General features: G+C 38.9%; 1 protein-coding gene across 1 annotated transcript in view; it reads left to right on the top strand.

Moving 5' to 3' along the window:
* The window catches only part of LOC309818339 (putative phospholipid-transporting ATPase IM), a gene marked incomplete at its 3' end in the record, with an annotated part of 151,216 nt that extends 140,365 nt beyond the window's left edge, over positions 1-10,851 (top strand). Inside the window, exons 10-12 of the mRNA XM_082648016.1 lie at positions 972-1,130; positions 7,629-7,717; positions 10,651-10,851. Of these exons, the coding sequence (XP_082504142.1) occupies positions 972-1,130; positions 7,629-7,717; positions 10,651-10,851 (449 nt within the window). The remainder of the gene's footprint in view (positions 1-971; positions 1,131-7,628; positions 7,718-10,650) is intronic.
* Positions 10,852-13,361: the final 2,510 nt, after the last annotated feature.

Below are 13,361 nucleotides of genomic sequence, written 5' to 3'. Positions count from 1 at the left end.
TGTTTGGATCTACCCTCAATCTCCTTTTTCATTCCTTCCCTCTCTCTTTTTCTTCCTCTCTCTCTCTGTCTTTCAAATCTTTGTACTCATAAGTTATAAAAAGTTAACCCCAACCGTTTGCAATGCAAATGTACTTGAATCTAATAGATATATTTTGTGACAGGGTCCATGAAAGATTATCTCTGGTTTGTTTTTCTATCAAGAGAACCCTCACCCTAAAAGTGTATTTCCTTATTGAAATAATGGAACGAATTGATTCATTGATTTAGAATGGGCATGCCCTTAGTTTGGAATGGGCTTGGTATTAAAAAAAACTAGAAACATCTTCTGGACAGTTTGGGGCAAGTTATATGGTGCCTCTGAGAGCCCCCAGATCTCTGAATCTAATCAAGATAAGAAGCATAGAACAGCTGAAAGGAATCACACGCATTCTCAGGCACATGTGGCAAACAAGACCCAGGTTTCTTGGGGGTGGAATATAGTAGGAACCCCGAAATTCTGATTATCAGCCTAGAAAGACCCAGTTAACTTTGGTTGTGAAACTGGAAGTATGCCATCTTAACCTGTGTGAAAGTTACATTAAATAAAAAGACATGAAATAAGAAAAACTTTTAGGATCATCCCTGCTTTATCTTTTCAAAAATCATTTGTTACAAACCAAAAGTAGAGATTAGTGATTTTTTTTTCTTTTTAGAGGAATAAACATCCCATGGCTCTTGAGGTTTCTGTTCTTATTTGGACAGTGCAGAAAATTATGTTTCAAAATATCTGATGGATTTCCATCTTTGTACCCCTCCCAGATGATTTTTCCTAGCACAGCCTAGGATATATGTACATATGTGTATATATAACTCTGTGCTGTCCAAAAGAGAAGGAAAATGTACTGTATGTTGGGCGCTAAAGCAGTACTGTGGACCTCTAAAGAGAGTTTGAGATGAGTCATAAAGATGTTTGTTTTTTGTATTTTACAGGGATTGTTGTCTGTGAGGCGCCTAACAACAAACTAGATAAATTCACCGGAGTCCTCTCTTGGAAGGGCAGCAAACACTCCCTCAACAATGAGAAGATAATCCTGAGGGGCTGTGTCCTGAGAAATACCAGCTGGTGTTTTGGAATGGTTATTTTTGCAGGTACAGAAAACTCTCCAGGGTCTGTTATGGGAGAGCTCTTCCTGAGATCTGCGTGAGCACAGTCTGCGGCTCTCCAGGTTGGATGAGCACGATGCTTTTATTGCGTGCAAGGTGCCCTTCTGGGTTAACTGCAGAGTGCAGGGCACCAGGATAAGACACCGCTGCTCTGGAAATAGTATGTGTGGCCCCACTCTGCAAGGAAACGCTGACATCATGAACTTATTCTTAAGAGTGCATGGGCCTTAATTACTCAGATGCTAGATACCTACTGTTTTGTTTTTTTTTTGGATAGATTTTTATTGGAGTATAATTGCTTCACAATACTGTGTTAGTTTCTGTTGTATAGCAAAGTGAATCAGCCATATGCATACACATGTCCCCATATCCCCTCCCACTTGAGCCTCCTTCCCACCCTCTCTATCCCACCCCTCTAGGTCATCTCAAAGCACCGAGCTCATCTCCCTGTGCTATGCAGCTGCTTCCCACTAGCTATTTTACACTTGGTAGTGTATGTATGTCGCTACTCTCACTTCGCCCCAGCTTCCCCCTCCCTGCCCCGTGTCCTCAAGTCCATTCTCTATGTCTACGTCTTTATTCCTGCCCTGCCAGTAGGTTCATCAGTACCATTTTTATTTTTTTTTAGATTCCATATATATGTGTTAGCATACAGCATTTGTTTTTCTCTTTCTGATTTGGTTCACCCTGTATGACAGACTCTAGGTCCATCCACCTCACTACAAATAACTCCGTTTCGTTTCTTTTTATGGCTGAGTAATATTCCATTGTATGTATGTGCCACATCTTCTTTATCCATTCATCTGTTGATAGACATTTAGGTTACTTCCATGTCCTGGCTATTAATTCAAAAATAGACATGTACCACAATGTTCATTGTAGCACTATTTATGATGCCTGTTGTTTAATTTCTCATTCTCTAACCCCGTCTCAATCATCCCCATCATTATACGTATTAATCAGCCTGCCTTTAAAGTGGAGAATGAGCATGAAAGAAAGCCCCAGCTCTGCTGTTAATTTTGTAGTTTGCCAAGTTCAAGCAATCCTTTTGGAAAAGCCTTCTTAGAGATCCTGCAGTTATTTCTGTGTCTATTTCAGAGCTTCTTCTACTATTCGTCAGCAGGTCCTGGAAAGACTGTGCATGCTGGAGGTGGGGATGGGACTTGGGGGAGGAAGGGGAGTGCCTCTTCCTCTGCCTGCTGCCACTTTTCCTGTCTCTACTTTGTCTCTAAGGGCCCAAGATGGCACCTCTCCTGCTAAGGAAGCTTACAGTAGCACCATTTCGTAAAGCCTCTCAAATTTCACTCATGGCTTCAATTGCCAGTCCTTGATTTTTTAAAAATCCTGTTTATTGTGACACCAAATTAAGATGTGTTTTGGGCCCATTGACTATATGTGCAATCAAAACTGGAATGTTCTTCTTAACTGACTTCCTTCAACAGCAACAAAATGTTCATTAAAGACTCAAAAGTGTTCCAAATCTAGAGAAATCCTCCCAATTCCTCTTAAATACTGTCAGCTGTGGGTGTTAGCAAGGCTCTTGCTGCTTGGGGCATTGCCATTGTAAGGACTTGAGAAATCCCTAGAAATGAGGCTGTATATACAGTTTTATCTGGGGATGAATCTGGTTTCATAATGTTTTCACCAGATGCTTTTACTCTTTAGTCAGGGGAATAAACCTATGATCATCTATTTCCTTATTTGCATCTTGTACTGAGAAAAAGAGTGCTAGGCTTATACGTTAACCTGTCTTTACCTTCCCCCTTTAGTCTTTCCATTTAATGAAGGGGAGATTTCTTGGGGGTCCTCTGATGTGAAGGACCTTCTTGGTTTGCTCCCTATCATTAGAGAAATGGGAGGGTGCATCATCCTAGGAGTGGGCTGTAGCCCAAACTTTTGTTTGCCTTTGTGTGATCTTGTTTGGAATGACTAATTCGGAAGTATGGTTCAGCTATAGCATGTTATGCTAGGACAGCTGCTGAGAGCCCCTCAGGGGTCAAGCTTTCCTTCATAATATTGGCTCTGTGGGAAAATGCTCCTACATAGAAGAAAGTGGAGTGGTAAGTTGGACAGGTCTCCCTCCAAAAAAGTGTAACAGATAGTTCACAGAATTTGGATTGGACAGATCTGGGTTTAAATTTGTTTACCAGCTGGAGAATGTTAAACCTCGGTTACTTAAACTTCCTAAGTTTTAGTTTTCTCTGCTATAATATGGGGATCAGAATGAGTACATTAGAGAGTCACTGTAAAGGCTCAGTGAGGCAATGCACATGGAAGAGGATGCTTGACAAATGCTATTTTCTTTCCTTCCCTGCGTCTCCCTTCTTTCAGCATCAATTCAGAGCACATTGTCTGCTCCATAGGCTGAGAGTTGGGAAAATGTACTGCTCTTGGATCTCGGCAGGGAGAAGTGGGGCATCACCCTCTTTTGTGATGTGACCTTGATGTTCACTGGCAGGGGATCTTCATGAGGCAGATATTTGTAAAGCAGAGCGTGCCTACATTGACTTTAGTCTAGGCACAAACGTTAATAGAAAGTTCAACTAGAATAACGGCAGGCAGAGGAATCGTTGGTTTCGTCAATGTCAGAGTTGAACAAATGAGTGTCTCAGAACCCCTAAGTCATGAGACGTCTAATTTGGGGAACTAGTTCTAGGTGAACACCTAGATCTTAGGAAAGTTACCCAAAACAAATTATTAACTATTCTTTCTGTATTATTTCTCTAGTTATACCTGCCATTAAGGATTGTGCAAGGAGTATAGTTGACACAAACATGGTTTACTTTACAAATCTATAATTTATGAGGGTCTAATATACATTAACAGCTAGGCCATGCCTCCCTGGTATGGTTTTCCTTTACCTCGAGAGAGGAGAAAGTCCTGTTTCTGAGGGTACAAGTCAGAAGTCTTATTCATTTAAGGCGTCCATAGAAGTCAGCACCATCTTGGTGCATAGTAGGTTTTTGTGCTGGATGTCTTCCATTTGCCCCTCCAGATCTACTCTCACCATTTCACACTCTTTGTCTGCCTTGGGAGGCTGACTTGTATGGTTTACACTAATAGGTTTCCTTGAACTTTGGTCCTATCATTGGGGGTCCCTGGGAAGAGATCAAAGGAAGAGGATTGAGGTCAAGGTATTTATTCCCCCAGACTGCCTACCTTCAAGCTGGCTGGGTCCCTCAACATAAAGTCACTCTTCCTCTAAAGGCTGCAGACTTTACACAACTCTCCCCTTAGGGTCTAATAACCACTCTTTCCCTCATCCTACCCTTCTGGTGTAGATAGAGAAACATCTTGATTGCTACCAAGTCCTTGGTTACTGCGTTAACCTTTTACTTCTGTACCTCTGATACACCCACTCACACTTTTGTAAAGAGTCCCTTTATAAATAAACCTTTCTCTAATTATCCTTGATCAATGTGTCATCTATTTCCTGTTTGGACTCTGAATGAGTCACAGTCTTAAACACACATTGTTTGAATGAGTCAGTGAATTAATGAATTAACGGACTATTTCATATAGCTTTAAAAATAGTGGTTAAGAGCAAGAGCCTTAGAATTAGATATATCTGGGTTCTAAGTTTGGCTCTGACGCGTACAAGACAAGACAAAAAAATAAATCTCAGGCAAGTTATTTAAATTCTTTAATCCTGAGTTTCATTATTAGTGAACTAAGGATAATAGTACCTAATTTTTTGGCTTGTTTTAAGCCTTAGTGAGATAATAGTTGAAAAGGACATATGCACATTGCCTAAAACATAGCAGGTACTTAATAAATAAATTCATTCATTAAACAGTTATTTATTGAGTACCTACTATGTGGCAGGCACTGTGCTGCTTACTTATTTGCAATTAAGAATGTGAACAAAAAAAGTGCGATCTCTTCACTCATGTGGTTTTGAGTCTGGTAGGAGAGAGAGACATTAATCTTAAATAATTGTAGTGATGAGTATATAATCTCAAACTGAGATAAGTGCTCTGAAGAAAAAGAACATGGACTCACAGGAGTATGTAGTGGAGGAATATGAAGGGAAAGAACAAGCTAGACAAAAGGCACGCCATAGGCAAAGGCTCTATGGTAGGAATGAGGCTGGGGAGGTAAAAACAAACAAACAAACAAACAAAAAGCTTAAGAAGGCCAGTGTAGAGCATGGAAAACTTGGAGGATAGAGATGAACATGTGACTAGAGACAGGGATAGAGGCCAGATCATACAGGTCCTATGGTCTGTATCCAGAATTTTGGTCTTTATCCTGAGAGCATTCAGAAGTCATTGCAAGTTTTTCAAACAGGTGGCGTGTGTGTAAGTGTTAAATTTGAAAGTTTCACTCCTACCTACGGTATTTTTAAAGTTGGTAAATAGGGTCCTGGAAAAAGTGTATGATTCGGGTGATGGCAGAGTAGATGTGGGGAGACAAAGTTGCTAGGCTTTTGCTACAGTCCAGTTGAGAGATGACGGTACTTTGGATTTAGGGTGGGAGTGATGCGATAGACTAGACTCTTAGGTTTCTCCCGCTTTTCACAACTGGATGGATAGTGGTGCCATTCACTGAGATAAGGAACCCTGGAGAAAGGTCACAAGGTGGGCTTGACAAGGGCCACTTGAGGGGCCTTAGAAAGACCAGGTGAAGATACCATATAGGCAATCAAATATATGGATTTAAATATATGAGTTTAGGGCTCAGAGGAGCAATCTGAGCTGGAGATATACATTTGGCCTACAGATGTTAACTGGAGCTGTGGTCTTAGATCAGATTGCTCAGGGAAGGTGGATTGAGAAAGAAGAGAAGATGGCCTATGCCTGATTCTAAAGAAGTCTCACTATTTAATGGCTGGGAAGAAAGGAATGAGCATAATGGAAGACGAAAAAGAAGCTACCAAAGAGGTAGGCGGGAAAGCAGAACATGTAAAATGGGAGCTAAGGAAAGAGTGTGTTTCAAAAGGATGTAGTAGTCAACAGTGTCAGAGGCTGCTGAGAGGTCCAAGAAGGCATGGACGCTATTGATGATAACACCACATTTGTTTTGGTGGAGTGACTGGCCCAGAAACTAGCTTGAGAAATGAGTAGGAGATAAGGAAAAAGAGGCCGTTGAGTATAGAAAATTCTCTCAGGACTGTGACTATGAGGGGAAGAAGAGCTGTGTATATCAACATCTGTGGATATATTTAAATAAGTGCTTAAGAACCCATTCAGTGGATGCTTTGCTAGTCTGTGTGTGTATGTATGCCTAAGAAATGTAAATTTTTAGCACGAAACTGGTCTGTCAATATTTCAGCTTTTAGCAATCACAAACTCTATTTGCCCTTTGTGATCTTTACTAAAAGAAATACTTCCCACCCTCAATGTCCATATGATTTTAATAAACGATTCTGAGAAAATGCGGGTGGTCTCCTTTACACAGTAGAGGCTGGGAATAGGACACTGGGGTACAATTTCCAACTCAGGACAGTGAATTGTTTGAGACCCCAATCTTTGCTCCAATTTGTCTTTCAAGTAAAGGAGTCTTTTAAGGATGTTCCCATGCTTCCCTGACCTCTAGAATGGCGTATAATTCCATGTGTGCCCCGCTTCTCACTTTTCTTCCCTTTCCCTTCTCTGCTTTTAAGTGGCTGCATGGATTGGTGATAATTGTGGAAAGATGAAGTGGAGAGGGAAGACTAGGGAAATCTGATATAATTAAAATGTAATTACTTCTATTGAGCATCTTCTTTGTCCACAAGGAATTTCCTTAGCAGTATAATCTAATATTCTTTGTTAATCATCTAATAATCTACCTCTAAAGCAGTTAATTAATTCTCAGAATTTCTTGAACAAGGCACTTAGTAAATATCTAACATGGGATTTAAGAGAATTATTTGAAATAAATCTAAATAAATCTAATAAGAATTTAAGACAATTCTTGCCCTTACAAAAAATGCATATTATATAAATAGTGTGCAATACACAATAAAGGTTTAAATTACTTGCTGTTGTATTGTTTGGAGTTATTTTAGTTTCTCCATTAAAGGCACCTCACATCTTTTTGGGAAACACATCCAGAATTTGATTTCTTATCTTAACTCTCCATTCAGACCTCAGTGTTCTGAATTGTGTTTATTACTACATTCTTTTAGACATTTATAAATTATTCCTCAGTTTGACTGACTTCTTAATCTTTAATTGCTTCAAACTATAAGCACATCCATACACAGATTTTTGAAAAATAACATTTCTTAAACCTTTTAGCTACAAGTTATGTCTGGATTTATCCCCTTCTAAGAGGACCAGTTCCTTGCAATTTCCAGGATTGTTGTTAAGCCACCAGATGAGAATCATAAACAACTTAATAATAATCCTGCTCTTAATAAAAGTCAAATTATTTTGAAAAAACATATTATTTTCCTTTCAGAAACATTTGATATAAGTAGGAATTAATAAAAATAATACATCATCTAATCATTTCAAAGTTATATCATTTTCTTTCTTTTTTTTTTTTCTTTTGCAGGTCCTGATACTAAACTAATGCAGAACAGTGGTAAGACAAAGTTTAAGAGGACAAGCATTGATAGATTGATGAATACTCTAGTATTATGGGTAAGTTACCTTAACAAAATTAGACACTATCATTAGTCATTGTTATCTTAATATATTTCTTACATTCTTCTGAGAATTCTTTCAGAAATCTACATTCTCCTTGTGGAATTTGTATTTGGGGACTTTGCATTTGGGGCCCAGTTCTGCTGTTTTCTACTTCCTAGATTATGATTTCTCAATAATTATAGAGTTTCATAGAGTTTTTGGTAGAGTTTCTCATGAGAGAGTTTTTGGTAGAGTTTCTCATGAAACTTTGGTAGAGTTTCTCACGAGAGAGTTTTTGGTAGAGTTTCTCATGAGACGTAGGTTAGTGCTTATGGAGGCCTTCATGGCCTTGCAAGATCATTTGTTTTTAAAACACAAAACATAATTTTTAAGGTAATTGGTCTTTTGGTCATGTTACATTTGCTCATGCCCTCTCTACGTAGCTTGTGGACAGGGCTGGCTTCATGGATAGGTGGCCTGTGAAGTCACACAGGGCCCCCACTCAGAAGGGCCTCACACTTGGCTTATTGATCTGTTGTTGCTGTGCAGAGATCCTTCATAATTTTTAGAGAAGGGGTCCTGCATTTTTATTTTGCACTGGGCCCTGAAAATTATGTAGCTGGTTCTGCTTATAAATCCTCTGAGGCCCAAGTCACTGTTTACCTCCTTCATGAAGACTTCAAAACCTCCTGGGCCCATGGCTGTCTCTTTCCTCTGAATTTTTTTTCTCCTCTGAATTGTTTGAAATGATTTTCTCTACCACTTGTGAACTCCAAATAGTCAGGTCTTCTTCACACCCCACCCTTTCGTCGGTTAATCTTGTGCTCTCTCACGCTGTGGATCTGATTGTTATCTGACTTTTGTGTCATATTGCTTTGTCTCCTTATATTAGGGTTGAGTTTAGAACATTGACTTTGAAATATAAGGACAGTGACTTTGAACCATGGTTCCCTACCAGCCCCATCACAGACTCACAAGTAACGTTAAAGAATCTGCACTCAGTAAATAATTGCTCAACTGATACATAATGGTGGGACCCTGAATAAGGAAAAAAGGGAATGAACTCTTAGTAAATATCTAATATGGGATTTAAGAGAATTACTTGAAATAAATCTAAATAAATCTAATAAGAATTTAAGACAATTCTTGCCCTTACAAAAAATGCATATTATATAAATAGTGTGCAATACACAATAAAGGTTTAAATTACTTGCTGTTGTATTGTTTGGAGTTATTTTAGTTTCTCCATTAAAGGCACCTCACATCTTTTTGGGAAACACATCCAGAATTTGATTTCTTATCTTAACTCTCCATTCAGACCTTAGTGTGTGGGGGCACAAAATATTGGCCAGGCTCTGTGTTTTGCTTTCAGTGTCACCCTCAGACCTGGGCTTTCCTCCTCTCATACCCATAGAGTCCATGAGGCCAAGGGGACATTCCCAGAAGGAGTCTGTGCCCACCTCTAGAATTCCCCATTTAAACGGCCTTGAGCCCACCTGTAGGGCTTGCATGGGGATTGTATATGTATCCACCACAGAGTAAGCTTACTGGTTGTGAAGCAGGCACTGTCCTAGCTTTTTCTACTAGAAAATTGAATGATCCATTGGGGAATTAGAAGCCATGTCCATCCTAAATTAGGGCATTTGATACCAAGCATCACCAAATTTAATGTTCTTAAAGTAATTTACCTCCATTAGTTTGTAGTGTTAGCTGTTGAAAGGAAAGAGGATACTGTGAGACAGGTACCAAATTGGTAGGATTTGGGGGATTCACAGTATTACTTTTCTCCAATACCTGCTTTTCTAATATAATTTAAATTAGGTTTTCCTGACTTAAAGTATATTAATATACTAATATATTTTAAATCAGGTTTTCCCCAACTTTGTCTTCTTATGTGCCTAATTTGTCCATCAACGAATAAAGGAGGCAGTCCCAGAATGCCTGAATATTCTTTCTTGGAGGAAATAGGAGAGAAATACGTTCCTGTTTTTAGCCCCACTCCTCCCTCAACAGTGACTGGTATCTGTTCCTAACACGGTGACACTTAGCAAGGTCCCCAGAACATCGTGTTCAGCTCAGGTGTTATATGTTTGGTGACTTTGTGTCCTTCCTTTCCAAGTTTGGGATTTTGGACTTACAAGGGACTGGCCTTGCTGTCTTCCTAGTTACTTTACCTCTAAAATGTCTGCTTTGCTACTACTGGTACTAATCACAATGTAAGAGTCGGCTAACAGTTTTCAGGTTGCTTCCTACTTTTTTTTAAATCTCAGAAGCAACCTGAAAACTGTTAGTATATGTCATGCCGTATTTTAATTAATCCTTATCTTTCCTGTTGACTTTAAGTAAGGATTGTGCAGCTGGGTCTGTAGCCAAGAGACTTGACTAGTCTGAGACAGTCCTTTATTACTGATATTTTCTCCCTTTTGCTTTTATTCCTTGGGTTACCATATAGTTTATCATTCAAACAGGATGCTTTTGAAGGTGAAAGAAGGGAATACTATTAATATTACACCTGGAAAATAGATGTAAACGGGGATTGACCAGAGCAAATCAGTACCTATGATCTTCTTTACTTAAGCCACTTAAATATATGCACTCTTCACAAATAGAGGATGTGAAGTTACTAGCTTTGTGACCATAAAGAAGTTATATAGTCTGTCTGGGCTTCTGTTTTATTTTGGTTTTGGCCTGTAAAGTGTGAATAATGTTTGTTCCTATCTCAGAGAGTCAATGGGAGAATTCAGTGAGAAAATGTATGTAAAATATTTAGCCAAGTTCCCAACATAAATATATTACATTTTACTTGTATGATTAATGATAAGTAAGACGAGCTTTGCATAACTTGCTTTTCAAATGACAATTTCTTGGACTTAGAAGTGCTAGATTGCCTTGATATGACCAGTTTGGGATTCAGGTTAACCTTAACCAGACCTCTATTCTCATTTCAGATTTTTGGGTTTCTGATATGCTTGGGAATTATTCTTGCAATAGGAAATTCAATCTGGGAGAATCAAGTTGGGGACCAGTTCAGAACTTTCCTCTTTTGGAATGAAGGAGAGAAGAACTCTGTGTTCTCAGGATTCTTAACATTCTGGTCATATATTATTATTCTCAACACAGTTGTGCCAATTTCTTTATATGTGAGGTAAGATGAGAGTTTATACTTTGGTGAAGCCATTGCATCAAAAGCCTTTGTTCTGTGTAATCATTTTTTTTGTTTTAAAACTACAACAATGAGATAGATGTCTCCCTCTAACTGCTCATGATCTGCTACATCTGTTACAAATGAGGCAACTAAACTGTTCAACTGTTTAACTTTTTTACATTTTCAAATTACAAAAAATGCATTTCATTTTCTTCTTGATTTGGTTTCTTAGGAATGTTTCTTAGGAATGTTTTCCTTTGGAATACATAGACTATGATATAATCTCATGCAACCTGATGAGTTAGAATTGGGTTGATGTTGGGAAAGAAATGGAAGAATATTTGGGGAGATCTATTGGGATGGTGCCTCTCTGGCACTGGTCTGGCTCCAGATACCTGGATTCAGACCCTATTCTACCACTTACTAGCTCCATAACCTTGGGCAAGTTACTTCACCTTCTAGGACCTCAGTGTCCTCATTTTACAAATGGAGAAAGTAATAGTTCTACTTAAAAAGACTGTGTGAGGAATAAACAAACCTGTAAAGCTCTAAGACAAATGGCTGACACATTGTAAGAGCTTAATGAATATTAATTTTTACTGTTATTATTAGTAACTATCAGTGAGTACATGGAGGAGTTGAAATATAGTTGGTGGCACTTATTCATTGTTGAATAAGAAGTATGGTTCATAACTCCCTCTACAACTTGATCTGTCGTTTCTAGATTTGGTTCTACAAACTAGAGCTAAAATGGTCTACCTATCTATCTATATATAAGCACACTTCTCTCTGTCTCTGTCTCTCTGTCTTGCTGTCTCTTTCTGTTTCTCTCTCTCTCTATATATGTATATACATATATGTGTGTGTATGTGTGTTTATATACATATATATTTGATAAGGCTTCAAAGTTGGCCCTAGAATCTGTACCTGAGACATTCCTGATGCTAATCCTACCAAGACTGAGTCAGATGGTCCCAAAGACACTGGAGCCAAGATGAGACCTGGTTGTTTGACATTCTTTTTTTTTTTAATTTATTTATTTGTTTTTTAAATTTTTGGCCTCACCGCATGGCTTGTGGGATCTTAGTTCCCCAATGAGGGATCAAACCCACACCCTCAGCAATGAAAGTAAGGAGTCCTACCCACTGGACCACGAGAGAATTCCCTATTCCCCTTTTTTTAAGGGAGAAGAAGAAGAAGGTGGTAAATCCAGGATGAACAAAACTATTAAGAAGTATAACCTTAAAGGTAGCTCCTCTCCAAAAATAGAAATCATAGCAAACAGAACTGCATTGCTTTAACTTAGACTGTGTTCATCCAGCAGCCCTCTGCTGAGTGCCCACTGGGTGCCAGGCACTGTGCTAGGCATGGGGACATGCACGAATATGGACACGCCTTCCCTGGAGCAGCTCACAGTCCAGCCTCCCTCGGCAGATTAGAATCGAAGTCCCTTGGCAGCACGGTGTCCCCGTGTTTTTTTTTTTTTACACTGTATACATGTCAATCCCAATCACCCAATTCAGTACACCACCATCCCCACCCCACTGCGGTTTTCCCCACTTGGTGTCCATACGTCTCTTCTCTACATCTGTGTCTGAACTTCTGCCCTGCAAGCCAGCTCATCTGTAACATTTTTCTAGGTTCCAAATACATGCGTTAATATACGATATTTGTTTTTCTCTTTCTGACTTACTTCACTCTGTATGACAGTCTCTAGATCCATCCACGTCTCAATAAATGACTCAATTTTGTTCCTTTTTATGGCTGAGTAATATTCCATTGTATATATGTACCACATCTTCTTTATCCATTCGTCTGTTGATGGGCATTTAGGCTGCTTCCATGACCTGGCTATTATAAATAGTGCTACAGTAAACATCAGGGTGCACGTGTCTTTTTGAATTATGGTTTTCTCTGGGTATATGCCCAGTAGTGGGATTGCTGGATCATATGGTAATTCTACTTTTAATTTTTTAAGAAACCTCCATATAGTTCTCCATAGTGGCTGTATCAGTTTACATTCCCACCAACAGTGCAAGAGGGTTCTCTTTCTCCACACCCTCTCCAGCATTTGTTGTTCGTAGATTTTCTGATGATGCTCATTCTAACTGGTGTGAGGTGATACCTCATTGTAGTTTTGATTTGCATTTCTCTAATAATTAATGAAGTTGAGAAGCTTCTCATGTGCTTCTTGGCCATCTGTATGTCTTCTTTGGAGAAATGTCTATTTAGGTCTTCTGCCCATTTTTGGATTGGGTTGATTTCTTTAATATTGAGCTGCATGAGCTGTTTATATATTTTGGAGATTAATCCTTGTCCGTTGATTTGTATGCAAATATTTTCTCCCATTCTGAGGGTTGTCTTTTTGTCTTGTTTATGGTTTCCTTTGCTGTGTAAAAGCTATGAAGTTTCATTAGGTCCCATTTGTTTATTTTTGTTTTTATTTCCATTGCTCTAAGAGGTGGATCAAAAAAGATCTTGCTGTGATTTATGTCAAAGAGTTTTCTTCCTATG

The sequence above is a fragment of the Grampus griseus genome (genome assembly GCF_964374135.1).
Source record: "Grampus griseus genome assembly, chromosome: 2".
NCBI lineage: Eukaryota > Metazoa > Chordata > Mammalia > Artiodactyla > Delphinidae > Grampus > Grampus griseus.
Note: the sequence above shows the minus strand (reverse complement) of the source record. Positions and strands in the feature narration are given on the sequence as shown.